Here is a 14792-nt window from a genome sequence, read left to right on the forward strand (position 1 = left end):
AAAAGGCTCGCTGATCATTGTTGACAGGTGGGATCAACCGAGAACTGACTCTGTGCCGGAGTGAGAGAGAGACAGAGAGAGAGAGAAAAAAAACTGATACATAGCGTGCGACTTGTGTGCATAACTTAACAGAAAACACATTGTCTCTGGCAGGCTTTTCTTTAAATGTAAAAAAAATAAATAAATAAATAAAATAAACCCGCAAATTAAAAAACATAACTTGTGCGCTCTGTCACTGGCTGTTTATTACACATTCAATTTCCCCCTCACTGAGGAAGACAGTCAGTTTCACTTTCACTGTCATATTCATATTCGTATCAAAGTTGAATCACAGCGTATCAAAGTTAGAAATGACAGCAGCTAGCTCTCTCTCCCTCTGCCTCTCTCTGTGTCTGTGGCTGCTGGAGGACCACAGGACAGTGTGGACTGCTGCATCACATCATGAGTGTCAAAACTTATTGAAGGGGAGGGAATTACTTTTTGCCTGGATCTGCAAAATGGACCGAGCGGTGAAAGTTAAAAAAAAAAAAAAAAAAAAAAGAGAGAGAGAAAAATAATAATGCTTACCTGCACATAATTTCATGAGTAAGAAGAACTCTGCACATTTCTGGATTCTTGTCCTGGCCCTCATAAACTATGGCCTTTAAAAAAAAAAAGAAATAGAAAAAAAAAAGAGGAAATGAGATGGAAGCAGAGTGAAAACACAGTCATCTCTTTAAACACACATTAACTCGCAAATAATTAGAGTCACATTTCTGCTGTTTTAACACTTGATAATATAAATCAGGGCATGAATACACATGATGACAGGACGGCTGGAATATTCTCTAACACGAGTGCAAAAGGTTAAACACGGAACACGGTCAGGATAATCAACAATCTCTTAGTGTTATAAATTATATTAATTAATATAAACATCAATGACACCTATCTGAATAATTACACAAATAACCATCAGCAACAATAATAATAATAATGAAGCCAATGAGAATAATTCTAGCAGCTGTAATAATAATAACAAACAAAAAAACATGATCACAAAATTAATGCCAATGATGAGAATAACAACATTAAATTGTATTTTTTTTTTCTTTATTAATCTAGATAATATCCTGTGGCTCAGACAGACAGACAGAGAAGGAGAGAGAGACAGAGGGATTTTCATAAGGAGAGATCCAATAGAAGTGTCATCAATATGCTTATAATCTGGGGATATTTGGGGGAAAGTGTTAATGGGCAATCTGTTGTTTATTTTGAGCCGCTAACAATGATCTTTCTGTGGATAAAAAGCGGTGTCTGGCGGTACGGTTGAGTAATTTTTGAGCATTGGCTGAAACAGATGGCGTGGAGCTATCAGTTCTGCCGCTCTTCTCTCCCTCCCTCGATCCCTCCCTCCTTCTTCCATTTCTAAGGATAGACACTTCAACTCCCCTCGTAGGCAACACTGAACCGGCACCGGGTGGAAGGGAGGAAAAAAAAAAGAAAAACGCGAAGCAAAAAGCAGCACATTATCGACTAAATACCTGAGAAATAACACCAACAAAAAAATAAAAATAAGAAGAAAATAAACAGCGTGTTATTCCTTTAAATCTGACAGGCATTGTTAATTATTATTTATATATTTTTGAGGCTAATATGAGAGTGATCGTGAGAGAAGTGACATATCTGAACCAGGTCGCATCACTCCTCTTATTTTAAAATCTGTCCCACTTGACCTGATGTTTTTTTTTTTTTCTGTCCTTTTTAATTTTTGCTCCTTTTTCTATTCTTTTTTTTTTTTCATCGTCTAGGAAACCGGGCGATTATCTGTATTGGGGTGATTTATGTCGCTGTTTGCAGCTGTAGAAACACAAATCCATAAATTGCTTGTTCTGCGTCATTGACTCGGATCATTCGCACAGGAATGTGTGTGACCGGTGGGGTCCACGCTGCCTGGGTTTTCACGGCTCTATTCAGGGGGAAGGCTTCCACCTTAAAGCCTCGATTTAATAAGGAAAAGTGAGATGCAGGGCTCGAATGACGGCGCGTGATTTTATTTCAAGAATTATAATCACGTTTGCAAATGTTTGCGTTGGGCTCGAGACGCGCGTTAAGACTTTATAATAACATTTTAGCGCGCTGGGCTCTGGGTGAAAAAAAGTCACCCTGATGCACGAGGAGGGGAAGATGAAGGGAATATTTTTTATTTATAAATATAATACCTGATGCAAATTTTAAAAAATAAATAAAAATAAATGTGTTTAGAGCGTCACCTCTGACTCTTTGCGAGGGGGGGGGGGAGTCATATTAGATCATATGGAGCAGACGCAGTGTTTAAATTTTAATGTTGGACAAACTGAGCCTTGCGAAGAAGCCCAACTCTGCCCCTGACTAAAATTGACTTTACACTCGTGCAATATGATATGGAGCCGAGCATAAACAGTCCAAATGGAAGCTGTCTGCTCTTGTTACAGCCGTAATTTGATTTTAGTTTGTGCCACAGATGCATTTTTTTGCAAGCGAGGTTGTTTTTTTTGTTGTTTTTTTTCCTCTTTCCCCCCCTCCCAAAAAAAAAACACGCGTGTGGTTGTGTTGTGCATCTCAGGGGGTGATGATTTTGCACGGCGTGTTAAGAGTTTTTTTTTTTTTTTTCTGCACAAGTAGAACCATGGATGTGTTGCACTGTACGCGTTAAGAGAAACAAGTGTAACAGCAGCTTACCTGCTTCGTCATGGAATCGATTAGCCGTATGTAAAGATCCTGTTCTGTTCTGACGCCTGGGGAGGGAAGAAGGAGAAGGAGAAGAAGAAGAAGAAGAAGAAGAAGGAGAAGAAGAAGGAGAAGAAGAGCACTTGTGAATGTGCAGGCAATAAACACAAAAACAGGAAGCTCAACAAAAGTTAAGCAACATGCAATAAAAATGTGAAAAGCTCAGACACTCATCACACTGCGTTTATTATTACCATCACCATCATCATGGTAAATATTGTTGCAGGTTGCTGTCATGCATGCAGGAGAACTTAAGCTCGATGCATTTGCACGTGTTTGCAAAAATATCGACGACACTTGAACTCACCATTGCTGTACAATAACTGTAGTTTGTAATGTATCCCATTGTTAGTTTTTTCACTGGTTGGTTCCTGCAGGAGACAACAGTTTGTGAAAAATCAACCACAGCAACACAACTTCCCATCACAAGCCAGCACATGTCAGCGTGGTGACATGAGAAATATTTTTAAAAATATATATATTTCAGAAGAGAAGCAGCTTTAAAACGACTCTCTGTCATCCACTGAATTGAGTTTTTTAAATCAATATTACACTGACACCCCTCTTTTTAGTAACCCACTGCCATTTCAGAGAGCGTAATTTCGATACATGTGCTGATTATTGTACGAGGGGTGCGTGTATTTTTTTTTCTTCTTCTAAAAATAAAAACCCCGCTTACTTTTTCTTTCTCCACAAAGTCCACAAAAGCTGTCCTTTCGATCTCCACGGGCTGACCCTGTCTGTCATACAGCGCCAGGACGAAATGGAAAAAATTGGATTTTCTGAGGTTGGAAGGGGGCTGCTTTTCATAATGTGCCCGTGCCAAGCCGACACCGCTGCGGGGAGAAAACAAGAGACCATCTCGGTTAAGCACCGGACACCGGAGGATACTAGATGATGGAGCAGGCTGATGGAAAACATTGGGAGAGATGCGCGAAAAGCACGCTGGAGTATACGGGGGGAGATTTCTTGATTTGTCACAATAATGGGTAATCTGATGTAATGAAAGAAGGGAAAAGCCGAAGGGGGGGCATTTATTGGGAGACCGTAATTGATACAGAGTATTCAGGGGATTGAGGGGTCGATATGATGAGGAGGGAATGCGTGAGAAAAATCAGATGCTTTTTGGCATGCGTACCTTTGCGCGGCTGTGTTCGCATCCACCACCCCAGCTGTGTGCATCCAGGAGCGGACCGAGTTCAGTCCACCCAGCGGTTCCTCCTTCATCGTCGTCCCACCGCGCGGTATAGTTTCCTGAATCCCAAACATTTAGGACAATTTGCGTGGAAAAAAGAGCCTCCTGCGAAAATTAAAGGGGGGGAAAAAAATAAACGTCCAAGCGTGTTATCCTTTAGGGTTGCTTTTCTTTTTTTTCTTTCTTTTTTTCACGGGATAAGTAGCGAGAGCCGATTCAGACTTGCGAGGGAAAACCCGGTCCACAGGTCTTGCCTCCCTCTTCAGTCCGTCCGATGTGAACAATTCTCAAAGTGCTGTACTTAGTTAGAGCGGTATCCACAGACTGGAAAAGTGAATTGTTCAATAGACAAGATTTTTTTTTTTTTTTTTTTGTGTTGCTATTGTTCCTCTTTGTTTTTTTTGTTTTTTTTTCTTTCTCTCTCTCTCTCTCTTGTTTTTTTTTTTTCGTGCTATTCACAGAAAAATCGATGGCAGTTGTTTGTGTTTGTGGGTGATGCTGCTCTCAAAGTGCCCACATCCCTGAAGCACCCGCATCCAAAACCTTCAGGACTTCTTGTTGAATAAAAAACCCACTCCTGCAAAAAGGTGCTGCTGCTTTCTCCACAAGACAAACACAGGCAAAGGCTGATCACCAGTGGAGGTGTTCCTAGTACACAGGAGAGGTGGATAAGGGGCCCTTTCGCGTCGTGCAGGATGGATGGGAACATGCAAAACTAAGCCCTCTTTCCCCGAGGACTGAAATCTTTCCCGGGAGCCAAAACTCTAAACCCACGGGAGAGGCGCTGTCAGAATATGACGCGGACGGGGCGGGGCTTTGACCAAATATGGCGCTCTGACGCTTCCTGTCAGGCAGCGGTGCTCCACCGTACGGGTACAGCCCAATAGTGCAGCAGCCTGAGAACACTCATTCGCTCCACTTTTCCTCTTGCTTAGGCCCCTATATGTGGTGAGTGTGATTTTTTTAATGATATGGAAAGAATTCAACCGGGTGTAACCATCACACATAATGAGGAGAAAAAAAAAATATAATAATAATAAAAAAAAATCCATAATAATAACTCGGAATTAAGGATTCATTGCTGATGATATATTTTTTTTTTCTTAGCTGGCCTAATGATAGCAATTTCCGTGATTACTTTTATTATATTGGATTAAAATTAATAGTTTTTGACATATTTACTCGATTAAATTTGCAAAGCGTTATTACAAATTGACTTGATGAGGTTGTTTGTTCACTAATGTATCGAAAGCATCTCGATAGCTGCGTGAATACAAGGGCCATAAATCATCTTTCAATGATGGCAGATCATGTTTCTGCACAGAACTGATACATCCACGTTGTGCATTTTCTTTTCCTTTTTTGTAGAACTCTGCGCTGCGGGTTATTTTATTGTTATTAAAATGTGATTAATACAACGCTGATTTTCAGAGAATCAGACGTGATTATGAATCTATTAATTTGCAATCGCTATTCATCGAGAGGTTTCTTTTAACAGCAGATTGATTGATTTTTTATTTATTTATTTTTTTTCTGCTGGTGTATCGCAGAGCAAGAGAGACATTTCTTTATCTATTGCCGAGATTAACGTGCGAGCAAAAGTTTTTGAGAAAATCCAGATATAGTTCCTTAGCAACCGTGTTAATAACGTGGAAAAACAAAAGCCAATCACACCACTGTGCCATTTCCAGAAGATAAAGTCAGATCTCCTGACCTCCTTTAAATGGGCTTTAAAAGAATCAGAGCCACAGTGTCTCTCATGACATTAAACAAACTTCAGGAAAAAAATAAAATAAAAGGTTCTGTGTCTTTCTTTATTTCACGCACGTCCTGTAAGGAGACAAAAAAAGAATCAGTAATAATCAGAAACATCTTAATCATTTTTTAAAGAGCCACAACTGCCTACATGTCCGACTCTGTCCGAGAGGGGCAAGCGAGCAATTCGGTTCATTAGTGGTGAAAAGGAGGAGAGGATGGAGGGAGAGAGAGGGGAGGAGGAGGAGGAGGAGGAGGAGGAGGGTGCGAGGAAGAGAGATGTGTGCTATATCCTGAGCAATCTATCTAGCTGGTGCTGAGGGTTAATAGCTGCTGCCAAAGATAAGTGAATTATAAGCTGTTGCTTTCACCTCTACACAATCTATTGCCAAATTGCCCAGTCACAAAAATGAGGGTGTGGATTTTTTACTTTTTAAAAAATTATTATTATTAATAATATTTAAGGAGAACTCGGAGTTTCAATTTGTGGGGGTGGGAAAAAAAAATATGAGGAGAAACTCAAAGAGGGCCTTTGTTAAAAAATGTTATCTTTCTTTTCCTCTAGATGAAACAAACCGAGACGCATGTTGCAGGATGTTTTGTCTGTTCTTGCGAGATTGCAAATATCTTTTTTGCACAGAACTCACTCTGCTGTTCTTTCTTTCTTTCTCCCTTTTTTTTTCCTCCTTGCACAGTTTCAAGTCGCTTATTAGAACTTAACCCCTGATTACACGCACCAAGGCGATTTAAATCTGATTATCAAATTAGGAGACTTTGAGACAAATCCTCTTAGATCTGATACTGTTGACTGGAGAGGGAAAATGGATCTCCACACCCGTCACGTAGGTAACGATGCTGTCCTGAAAGGGAGTTTTAAACCGTATTTGACAACAAATGCAGCTGCCCCGCTATTTCAGAAGATATTAGAGGAAAATGAATGCAAATCTGTGTGCAGGAGCCATCTGGACGTGGAGAGAGGGAGTCAGCTGCTCCACACACTGAGGCGCGGAGCCTGAATCCGTCTCAGCTCATTCTGTGGGATCATCTGCGTGGTGGGCTTACAGCGTGGAAAATGCGCTCTCCATCATTAGGTGAAATGTTAGCATCAAAATAAAGGAAATGTTGATCCCCGTTTGTTTTAGTGGGTTTTGCGTTGCACGGAAACTTCGCACGGCCGCGGAATTAAAGCATCTTAGTCACATTAGACACATTTTTTTTTTTTTTTTTTTTTTAATCTCTGCCTGTTGTTTTTTTCTCGACTGGAGGTAAGTGATGGGTGACACAAGCGAGGGGGAACAAGTGCAAACTATTTGCCTGATCTCTCTGCATCCTTGGCCGCTTGTCAGCCAGGCTGCACGCTCATTCAAATGACCGCTTGATGACACGGAGGGGGCTGTTATCTCATTCTCCTATTCAGCGGCCACAATGAATGAACCCCCACAAGATTTGGGGCCTGACCATTGATATAAAAAAAAACCAAAACTCCTCGGGACGCGTGGCTCCCAATAAAAATGTACATGATGACTTCGAAGACCTCCCGTCTCGCCGGGACGAGCCTCCTCCGTATTGAGGGTGACGTCTTCTTTTTTGTGTGAATTTACGGGGCGAGGCCCTCATGATCTCCTTAAATTTGCATGTAAATGGCGACATCAGCCTACACGCGTGCCAGGGGCCAGCGGGCCTCCCAGATGTCAAGGCAAAGTCAATCAGCCGGCCGCTGCCCAGCTGTCCATCGATGCACTTTATTGGGACAACACTTTCATTATGCTCACCTGCATTGTTTCCTAATGAATTGATTGGCAAAAGAGAGGAGGGAGGGAGACAAAAAGAAAGGAAAAAAAAGGAGAGAGAAAATCTTATTAGCACCCACCAAGCAAGTTCGCTCACGGCTTTATCACAGAGGTTGTTTTAAAGTGATCCTTTTTCCATTAAATATTAATCAAATACGCCTACAGTTACGCATCATTCTTAATTCCATATGGAAGAAACAGGCAGGCAGCCCACTTATTGTTTACAGCAACACACTGTGCTGGTCCCATTGTTTGGACTTTGAATATTTTGTGTATATGGATAAACTTCTTTTTTAAATTTTATTTACGTGCATGTGACCACCGCGTAAAAAATGCAAATACAAATACAATTAAGCTCACCTGTAGCTTTATTTTGAAAGGGTCAACATCAGTTGATACGTGCGTGAGATTTTTCTCATAACGACGACATTTATGATTATTATCATTTCTAAATTAAATGAATAAAACGCCGGATTCCTCTTTGCAACCACAGCCTCCCTGCAAACTTCCTTTTTTTTTAAATACATATTTTATTTTATTTTATCAGGCCTAATAAATGCACGTGCGCAATTCGATATGACATATTCAAATATCATATTAAAATACAGTTTGCGCGTTATTTTTAATTATAGGGAGGTAAAACACAAATGGCCAAGAGTGATGAGATCAATCATGTGGGCTGCTCGTGTCAGGCAGTCGTGGCTGATAGACGGACAGCGCCCCTCGTTGGTTACACTTGAGATCATTGTGTCGATATGAGGCAGCTGTGTTCTTCAGTGACAAGATAGCTAAATCTCAACATAGGTTTATCTAACAGGCCCCCCCCACCCACACACACCCCACACACCCCACCCCAACACCACCACAGCCCCTCGAGCGGCCAACAACAACACAAAAAAAAAAACTGGGTGTTTAGCTCATGTTCAGGAAAAATTATGTCAAATAATAAAAACTATATTTTGGGGGGGGGGGGGAATCGTTGGGAAAATGGTCAGCGTGCACAGGAAAAAATGTAATTAAATGAAAATACATATTCATAGAGGAGAAAAGGGAGCAGAGCGCGTTGTTTTCCGTGCGTAAAACTACACTATTTTTATTTTCATGATATTTTTTTACGTGTCAAAATACATACGAGCACGTTATCCGACACGCAGCTGCTGTGACCTCACATTTCGTCACCAACTTCTGTCAGAGTGCTCATGTTAATTGTGTGCAGTGGTGAGTTCTGTCAAGGGCATTGCCCGTGCGCACGATTTGCATTTCCATTCTGCTGTGGAAATGATGAGAGAGTTTTCTGCGCGGTTTAGAGCCTCGCGGCGCAGTCTGTGGGCGAATTACATTTAAAGAAGGCGAGAGAAATTAAATAAGAAACCGAGACCACTTCAGGGCTATTAACATCTAAAATATCCCCTGGAAATTTAGACCAAAATACACATGACCACATATCCATAGCATACCTTCGCTCCCGGTCTTGATTGTGTCAATCAACTTGCTTTGTGGGGCCTGTCTAACAGAAAAAAAAATCTTTATTTAAAAAAAAAACGCCATTTCTCAGTGGCGTTGACTGACGTGAGGTTAATGTGATTATTCAGCCTTAAATCGGAACATTAACATATAATATAGGCGAGGGGCGCTCAGCAGAACGCCTGCATGTGAAATAAAAAATCTCACTCAGAAGGTCATTTAAAAAAAAAAGCTCATCAATAAGTATGATATGGGCACATGTTGCACGGAGCAAAGTGGCCTCCAAAACGGGAGGCATCAGCTTTAACCTTGTTTTTTTTTTTTTTTTTTTTAGAGCGCATGTGCGTGTGCATGGCCACACAGGCAGCAGCCCTGCGCCTCAGTCCTCAGGAGAACTTTAATTTGCCTGTTGACCCCTGTGATGGAGCTACTGCCAACTCACTGGGCCAACCTGCAGGAGTCCAAATACTCTCAAGTCACCCACAGCACAATGTATATATTTTCTACATGTTGCATCAGCGCCTCTCATTTGCTTTTTTTTTTTCTTGCTTTTTTTACTACAGGGATTTCCGTCATTAAGGGACATTCACGTGACGGTGATTGGCAAGGTGTTCTCCTGTAAGAGCAACGCAGCACAATTCATTACAGCTGAATTGTGATTTTTTAGTCAGAGATCCTTATTAATATTGAACTGTGTTACTATTAACAGAAATGTTAATTATGATGTCAAGACTGAGAGGGAGTCAAGGTGAAAGCTGCACGGCAATAGCTAAAAATAATCCGTGCCAGCCCGAGTACAGTATGATCCTGCAGAGGAGTGTTACCGGCAAGGGACCTTTTTGCTGCAACAAAGAGGTGGAAAAGAGGAAGTAAATGAATTAGAGTACAAGCCAGATTTTGTCTTTTGTTTCATCCACACTTGTCCTGTCCCTATTTTTCCAACCTCTCCCTTTTCCCTTGCTCGTGGAAGTGCTGCAAATTGTATAATGCTGGTCTTTGTTCTACAGAGTCAAGCCACATGAATAGCCGTCCTGAGCACACACAAAAACACACTGACAAACTGATCATCTTAAAAAAGCAACGCCCTGGTGCTCACTTGGCCTACTTTCCACGGCAGCGCTGGGACGTGGGAAGAGGAATAGAATTCAGGGGAGGATGTTCCTGCACTCTGGGAAACATTCAGTATAGCAAGTGTGATGCACATAAACATAGCCTTTGCATTGTCAACCTTAGACCGCATTTGCCCCAGATAACTAGTCCCCATGTGCTAGACTATTCTCTTTGACTTTGCAATTGAAATCCTGAGAAGATTATGCCAAAGCTAAAAGAGGCAAACTCCAGGGTGGGATTTCAATTGTCAATTCCTGTTGGATTTTATAGCATTATGACATATAGTACACCATCTGCTATGCTTCCTGTGACTAGGTCTAGGCACAAGTGCAGCCTATTGACGTGAACATCATTACAACTAAGACCTATGGCTCTGGATGGACAGCAATATTCAATCATCCATATTTCTCTCTTTACTCGCTCTTTAACGCGGACGCGTGGCTGAGCGCGGAGGGTCTGCAGGTGACACAACGCAAGGGTAAATTAGGCAAGGTGCGGGAAAGTAACCACTCCTAACTTCAGCTAAACAGACTTCCCGAAGCGCGAGATAATCTGGGGCTTCTATGTACACCGCCTAACCAAATGTCGACATCTGTGAGGGTGTGCATAAAGAAAAGCTCCTCGGAGAAACGGGGGATAATAATCTTAGTTCCCCTCACCTTCAGCTTGCCCATAGGGGTTTAAAAGGGAGATGAAGAAATCCTATGTAAACATGCCAAGTCAAATTTTCACTTGAAATGTGACATGGAGGCAAAGGCCAACCTTGGTGCATCACTAATGCGATTCCGCACATGAGTTTTTCAGTGCCCCTGGATGTAAACAACCGGTGTGCTCCGTCCATGGTGTTGAGCACTGACTCACTATGCACACTTTAGTATGTTTGCGCATCTTTTTTTATCCGCGACTGTACGTTTTGGTGCAATAGGTGAAGAGCCCAGAGAAGTCGACACAAAGCTCGTACACAACCGCGGTGTCGGCGCGCGATAGCTTCCACGAAAGTGAGTTTCGCTCTCCTGAGAAACATACAAAGTTTGAGCATCTGTTCCATCATGTAGTCTTTGTTGAGAAATTAAATATTGAACTGATCTAGTGTACCATGAATGTTTCACTCACATAGTGATTAGACAGACTGGAGAGGCAAGACATCGCAGCACTCTACACTCTATTTTAATATAATGTATTTGTTCTTCCTGCCTTTAAGTGTTTTATACACCAGATTATATTGTTGTTGCAGGAAAGGGTTCTAATTCGTGCTTCAATTAGCTCAACATGCACGTGTAACCCGAGCACACATACTAACGCACATGCAAATTTATATGCAGGGTTATGTATACGTGTGCACAAACACAATCATCCACTGCACACGATGAGCATTATGAGTGTAGTCTAGCTGATAGTGCACATCAATTTAATTGAAAAAAAAAAAAAAAAAAATAGAAATTAGAGTTTTGGTTTTATGGTTCAATTATTAACTTCCTGGCATCTGTTCTTACAATTTTATGTGTTAGTTTTTTTGCGAACCATATAGAAAAGAAAACATTTATTTAAATTGTTTTTCTTGTATGCTGTTTAAAATCTCTCCTAACATCACCTGCTCCAAATCAACGACTGTCCCAAGGGACGATTCTTCTTCTTTTCTTTTTTTTTTTTTTTTACATTTACAACGTTTCGGATTAGACGAGCAGACCGAGGTAACATGCAAGCAGGAGAAGGAACCGGTATCATCACAGAGATCATAAAATGGTGTCGTGAGTAGTCTTTTGTCCGGGACCATAGGAGAGTTCTGTTGCTAAAGGGAAGGACAAAAGCAGAAGGCGCCACGGGTATAAGGTTCCCCTGAGCAACAATGCTGAAAGTTTCAACTTGCAGCACATGGGTGTAACTTTAACTGGAATACTGTGGATCAAAGACTCACAAACAAAGTGGGTGGAAATGCTGGAGGAGTGTCTGTGCTCGAGTGAAGGACAGGTTCACTAGAGAGAAAGCGAGAGAGACCATTTTTGAAAGACGGACCAGGCAATCAAGGCTAATTACTGAGACTGTGTTTTGTGAACTCAAAGGGCAGCGTGATTCAATTAACAAAACTGATGTGTGTTATAATTTTTGCTCATTTCGAAAGCACAAAATCGCGCCGCTCGGAAAACATGTGGTCGAACAAGCTTATGAGACATAAAGCAAAATCAAAATTTAATTGAATTTAACAAATGAGATTTGAATTTTGTCACTGCTTCGTCGAGGCGAGGACACACAGACGATTCTTTAACATTCAATCCACGCTCCCGTCTTTGTCTGTCATCTCTTAGAGAGCGACAGAATTATTCACCTCTGCTTTCTTTAAATAAGAAACACAGCCTTGAAATTTGTGGGGCTTAAGGCAACTCATCAGGTTAGATCAGTGCAGTGTGGATGTGTAACCTTTACACTGCAGTTGAACCTGCACATACAAGTGTTATGAAAGGTCCCCGTGGCACTCTGCTCTTCTGACATGGATTTGAAGACTTGCCACTTTATTAGCTGCTAAGCCCCCAATACTTGTTCTATATAGTGGAGGCCTATGTTATGAGCTGGGATCTCATTGTCTTGCGTTATTAGAGGAAGAGTCTGCAGCACTCTCTCGTCGCCCCGAGAGAATAGCCCCGACTGTTTGGAGGAAAGCTACAAGTGCAATTTAACCCATCTTATTTACAATATGATCTGTTACAAGGACATCATTGTAGCAAGGATTCACATCTAATATATCCCCTCAATGTGATTCTTTTTTGTTGCTCTTGATTCAGGGGAGTATATTTTGTTTGATGTTCACTTGAGCCTTTAAAAAAAAAAAAAAAAATCTTGTATCTGTCAAGTTAAGAGTGGACTCGCAGGTAACTGCCAACTCTCGCGCTCCAGTTGAGTTTTTGGTTTTTGGATATATATTTCACTTCAAACTTTGGCATTTAAATCAAAACAATCGCTTTGTGCCTAAAGGTCAGGACCGCTAATTAATAAATGTGAGTGGACGTGGAGCCCTTCGTGATAATATCAACACCAGCTCGGGGAGAACAAGCACTTTGTGATCATCACTTGTGTCAGCGGCACACACTTGTCCTCCAACATGGAAATTATCAATTGCCGTTGAATAATAAGTGCCATAGTGCCATCTAGTGCACGCATTTGCACACTGAAGAATGACAGTCGCTGTGCACATAAAAAAATGCACACTACATACATGTACCTTGCGCACATAGAGCCGCACAGCAGAGGCACAGAAATGAAACGCGGTAAAGGACGGTGTACTACTTACGCCGGTCGCTCTTGTGCTTCATTGTGAGGTTTAACTACCCTCGGTGACCACAGTGAAAATTTCCACTCATGGGGGAAATAAACACGGAGACAAAGGTTCGTCTTCCAAGCCAGGTCTTTGACAACCCTCAGTTGTGGAAAGCCGCAAGGATAATCTCCTTCAGACAATGAGACTCTGTTGAAGGCTCTGCATGCAAATTATACTCTGCCATCTAAATTACAAAGACATACACAGACCTCAAGTCATCAGGCCTCATATCTCACTCATCGGGGCCTCCTGGCTGTTAGGTTGCCAGAGGATGCTATAGAAACAACAGAACAGAAATAATAAGAGGAAAAAAAAAAACACATGAGCCAAAACAAGAGTCTTGAATAATTGATTGTGTTTGTCTTTGCTGTTTGTGTGTATGAGTGTGTGTGTGTGTGTGTGTGTGAGAGAGAGAGAGAGAGAGAGAGAGAGAGAGAGTTAAGACTGAGGGTCTGGACAGAGCTTATGCCCCAGAGCAGAGCAGACACATCCACTGGCCAATGGTTTGTGTTAAAAACTGTCTGATGGACCAAATGTGGGGGGAAGGGTATGTTTGTGTGTTTGTGTGTGCGCACGGGGTGCAAGAGCATGTGTATGGGTATTTGCGTGCGTGCCTCCGTGTGTGTAAATTCAAACTAAATCACACGAAGACAGTAGCGGCGTCTGATCGCGTCAAAAGAGGCTCGAGCGCGATGTGTTAAAATCACGACTGGTTTTTTTTTTCCCCGGCTACATGTGAATAAAACGAAGTAAAGATTTCCAGGATAACAAATGTGTGTTGTTAAACGGCTCAGAAATAGGTGTGCTGTAAGATGTTAAAAAGTCAATATACCTTCATTTTGTCTGTGCTGGTAATGAGCCATATTTTCTGGGGAAAATGGCTGCTTCTCCGGAGGCACCATGTCTACTGAATGTGGCCCTGATCCTGGATAAAACAGAAGGCTCACCAATCAATCTCTCCAGGTTGCCCACAGCCAGAGAAAGCAGCTGCACCACATGTTTGCCTTGCGCGATAGCGACAAGTTAACATACGGGCAGCACAGTAACCATCCACAAGCAGCCTCTAGCTGTCTTATAATGAATTCCCACAGGGATGGGGAACTATCAGAGTCAGTGGTGTTACTGGAGGCTCGGAATAAAGTCAACACCTCTCCTTATACCTGATGAAGCTACGGCACGGCAGCACACACACACACACACACACACACACACACACACACACACACACACTCACCGCTCACACACACAGTCACAGCCACAACACTGAACTTGTAAAAATGGGAAAAATCTCATGTACACAACAATTAAGCTGTATGGTTTATTAAATCACAAATTGGGCTTGAGTCAAATGTTTCTGCTTCACACTGTGATGCTGAGTACAAACAGTTTCGTATCTTTTTAATAGGGCAGGATAAGTCAA

The 14792-nt window shown here is 41.8% G+C and overlaps 1 protein-coding gene across 4 annotated transcripts in view; it reads right to left on the minus strand.

Moving 5' to 3' along the window:
• LOC115596729 (transcription factor COE3) overlaps positions 1–4672 on the minus strand; it is a 69334-nt gene extending 64662 nt beyond the window's left edge. For all 4 annotated transcript variants that reach the window (XM_030442114.1, XM_030442112.1, XM_030442113.1 and 1 more), the window contains exons 1-5: positions 3887–4672; positions 3428–3584; positions 3056–3119; positions 2701–2756; positions 568–641 (exon numbers count right to left, since the gene is read on the minus strand). In XM_030442114.1, coding sequence (XP_030297974.1) covers positions 568–641; positions 2701–2756; positions 3056–3119; positions 3428–3584; positions 3887–4017 — 482 coding nt within the window. In that variant the 5' untranslated portion in view covers positions 4018–4672. The remainder of the gene's footprint in view (positions 1–567; positions 642–2700; positions 2757–3055; positions 3120–3427; positions 3585–3886) is intronic.
• Between the last annotated feature and the right edge of the window lie 10120 nt (positions 4673–14792).

Source organism: Sparus aurata, chromosome 15 (genome assembly GCF_900880675.1).
Source record: "Sparus aurata chromosome 15, fSpaAur1.1, whole genome shotgun sequence".
Classification (NCBI taxonomy): domain Eukaryota; kingdom Metazoa; phylum Chordata; class Actinopteri; order Spariformes; family Sparidae; genus Sparus; species Sparus aurata.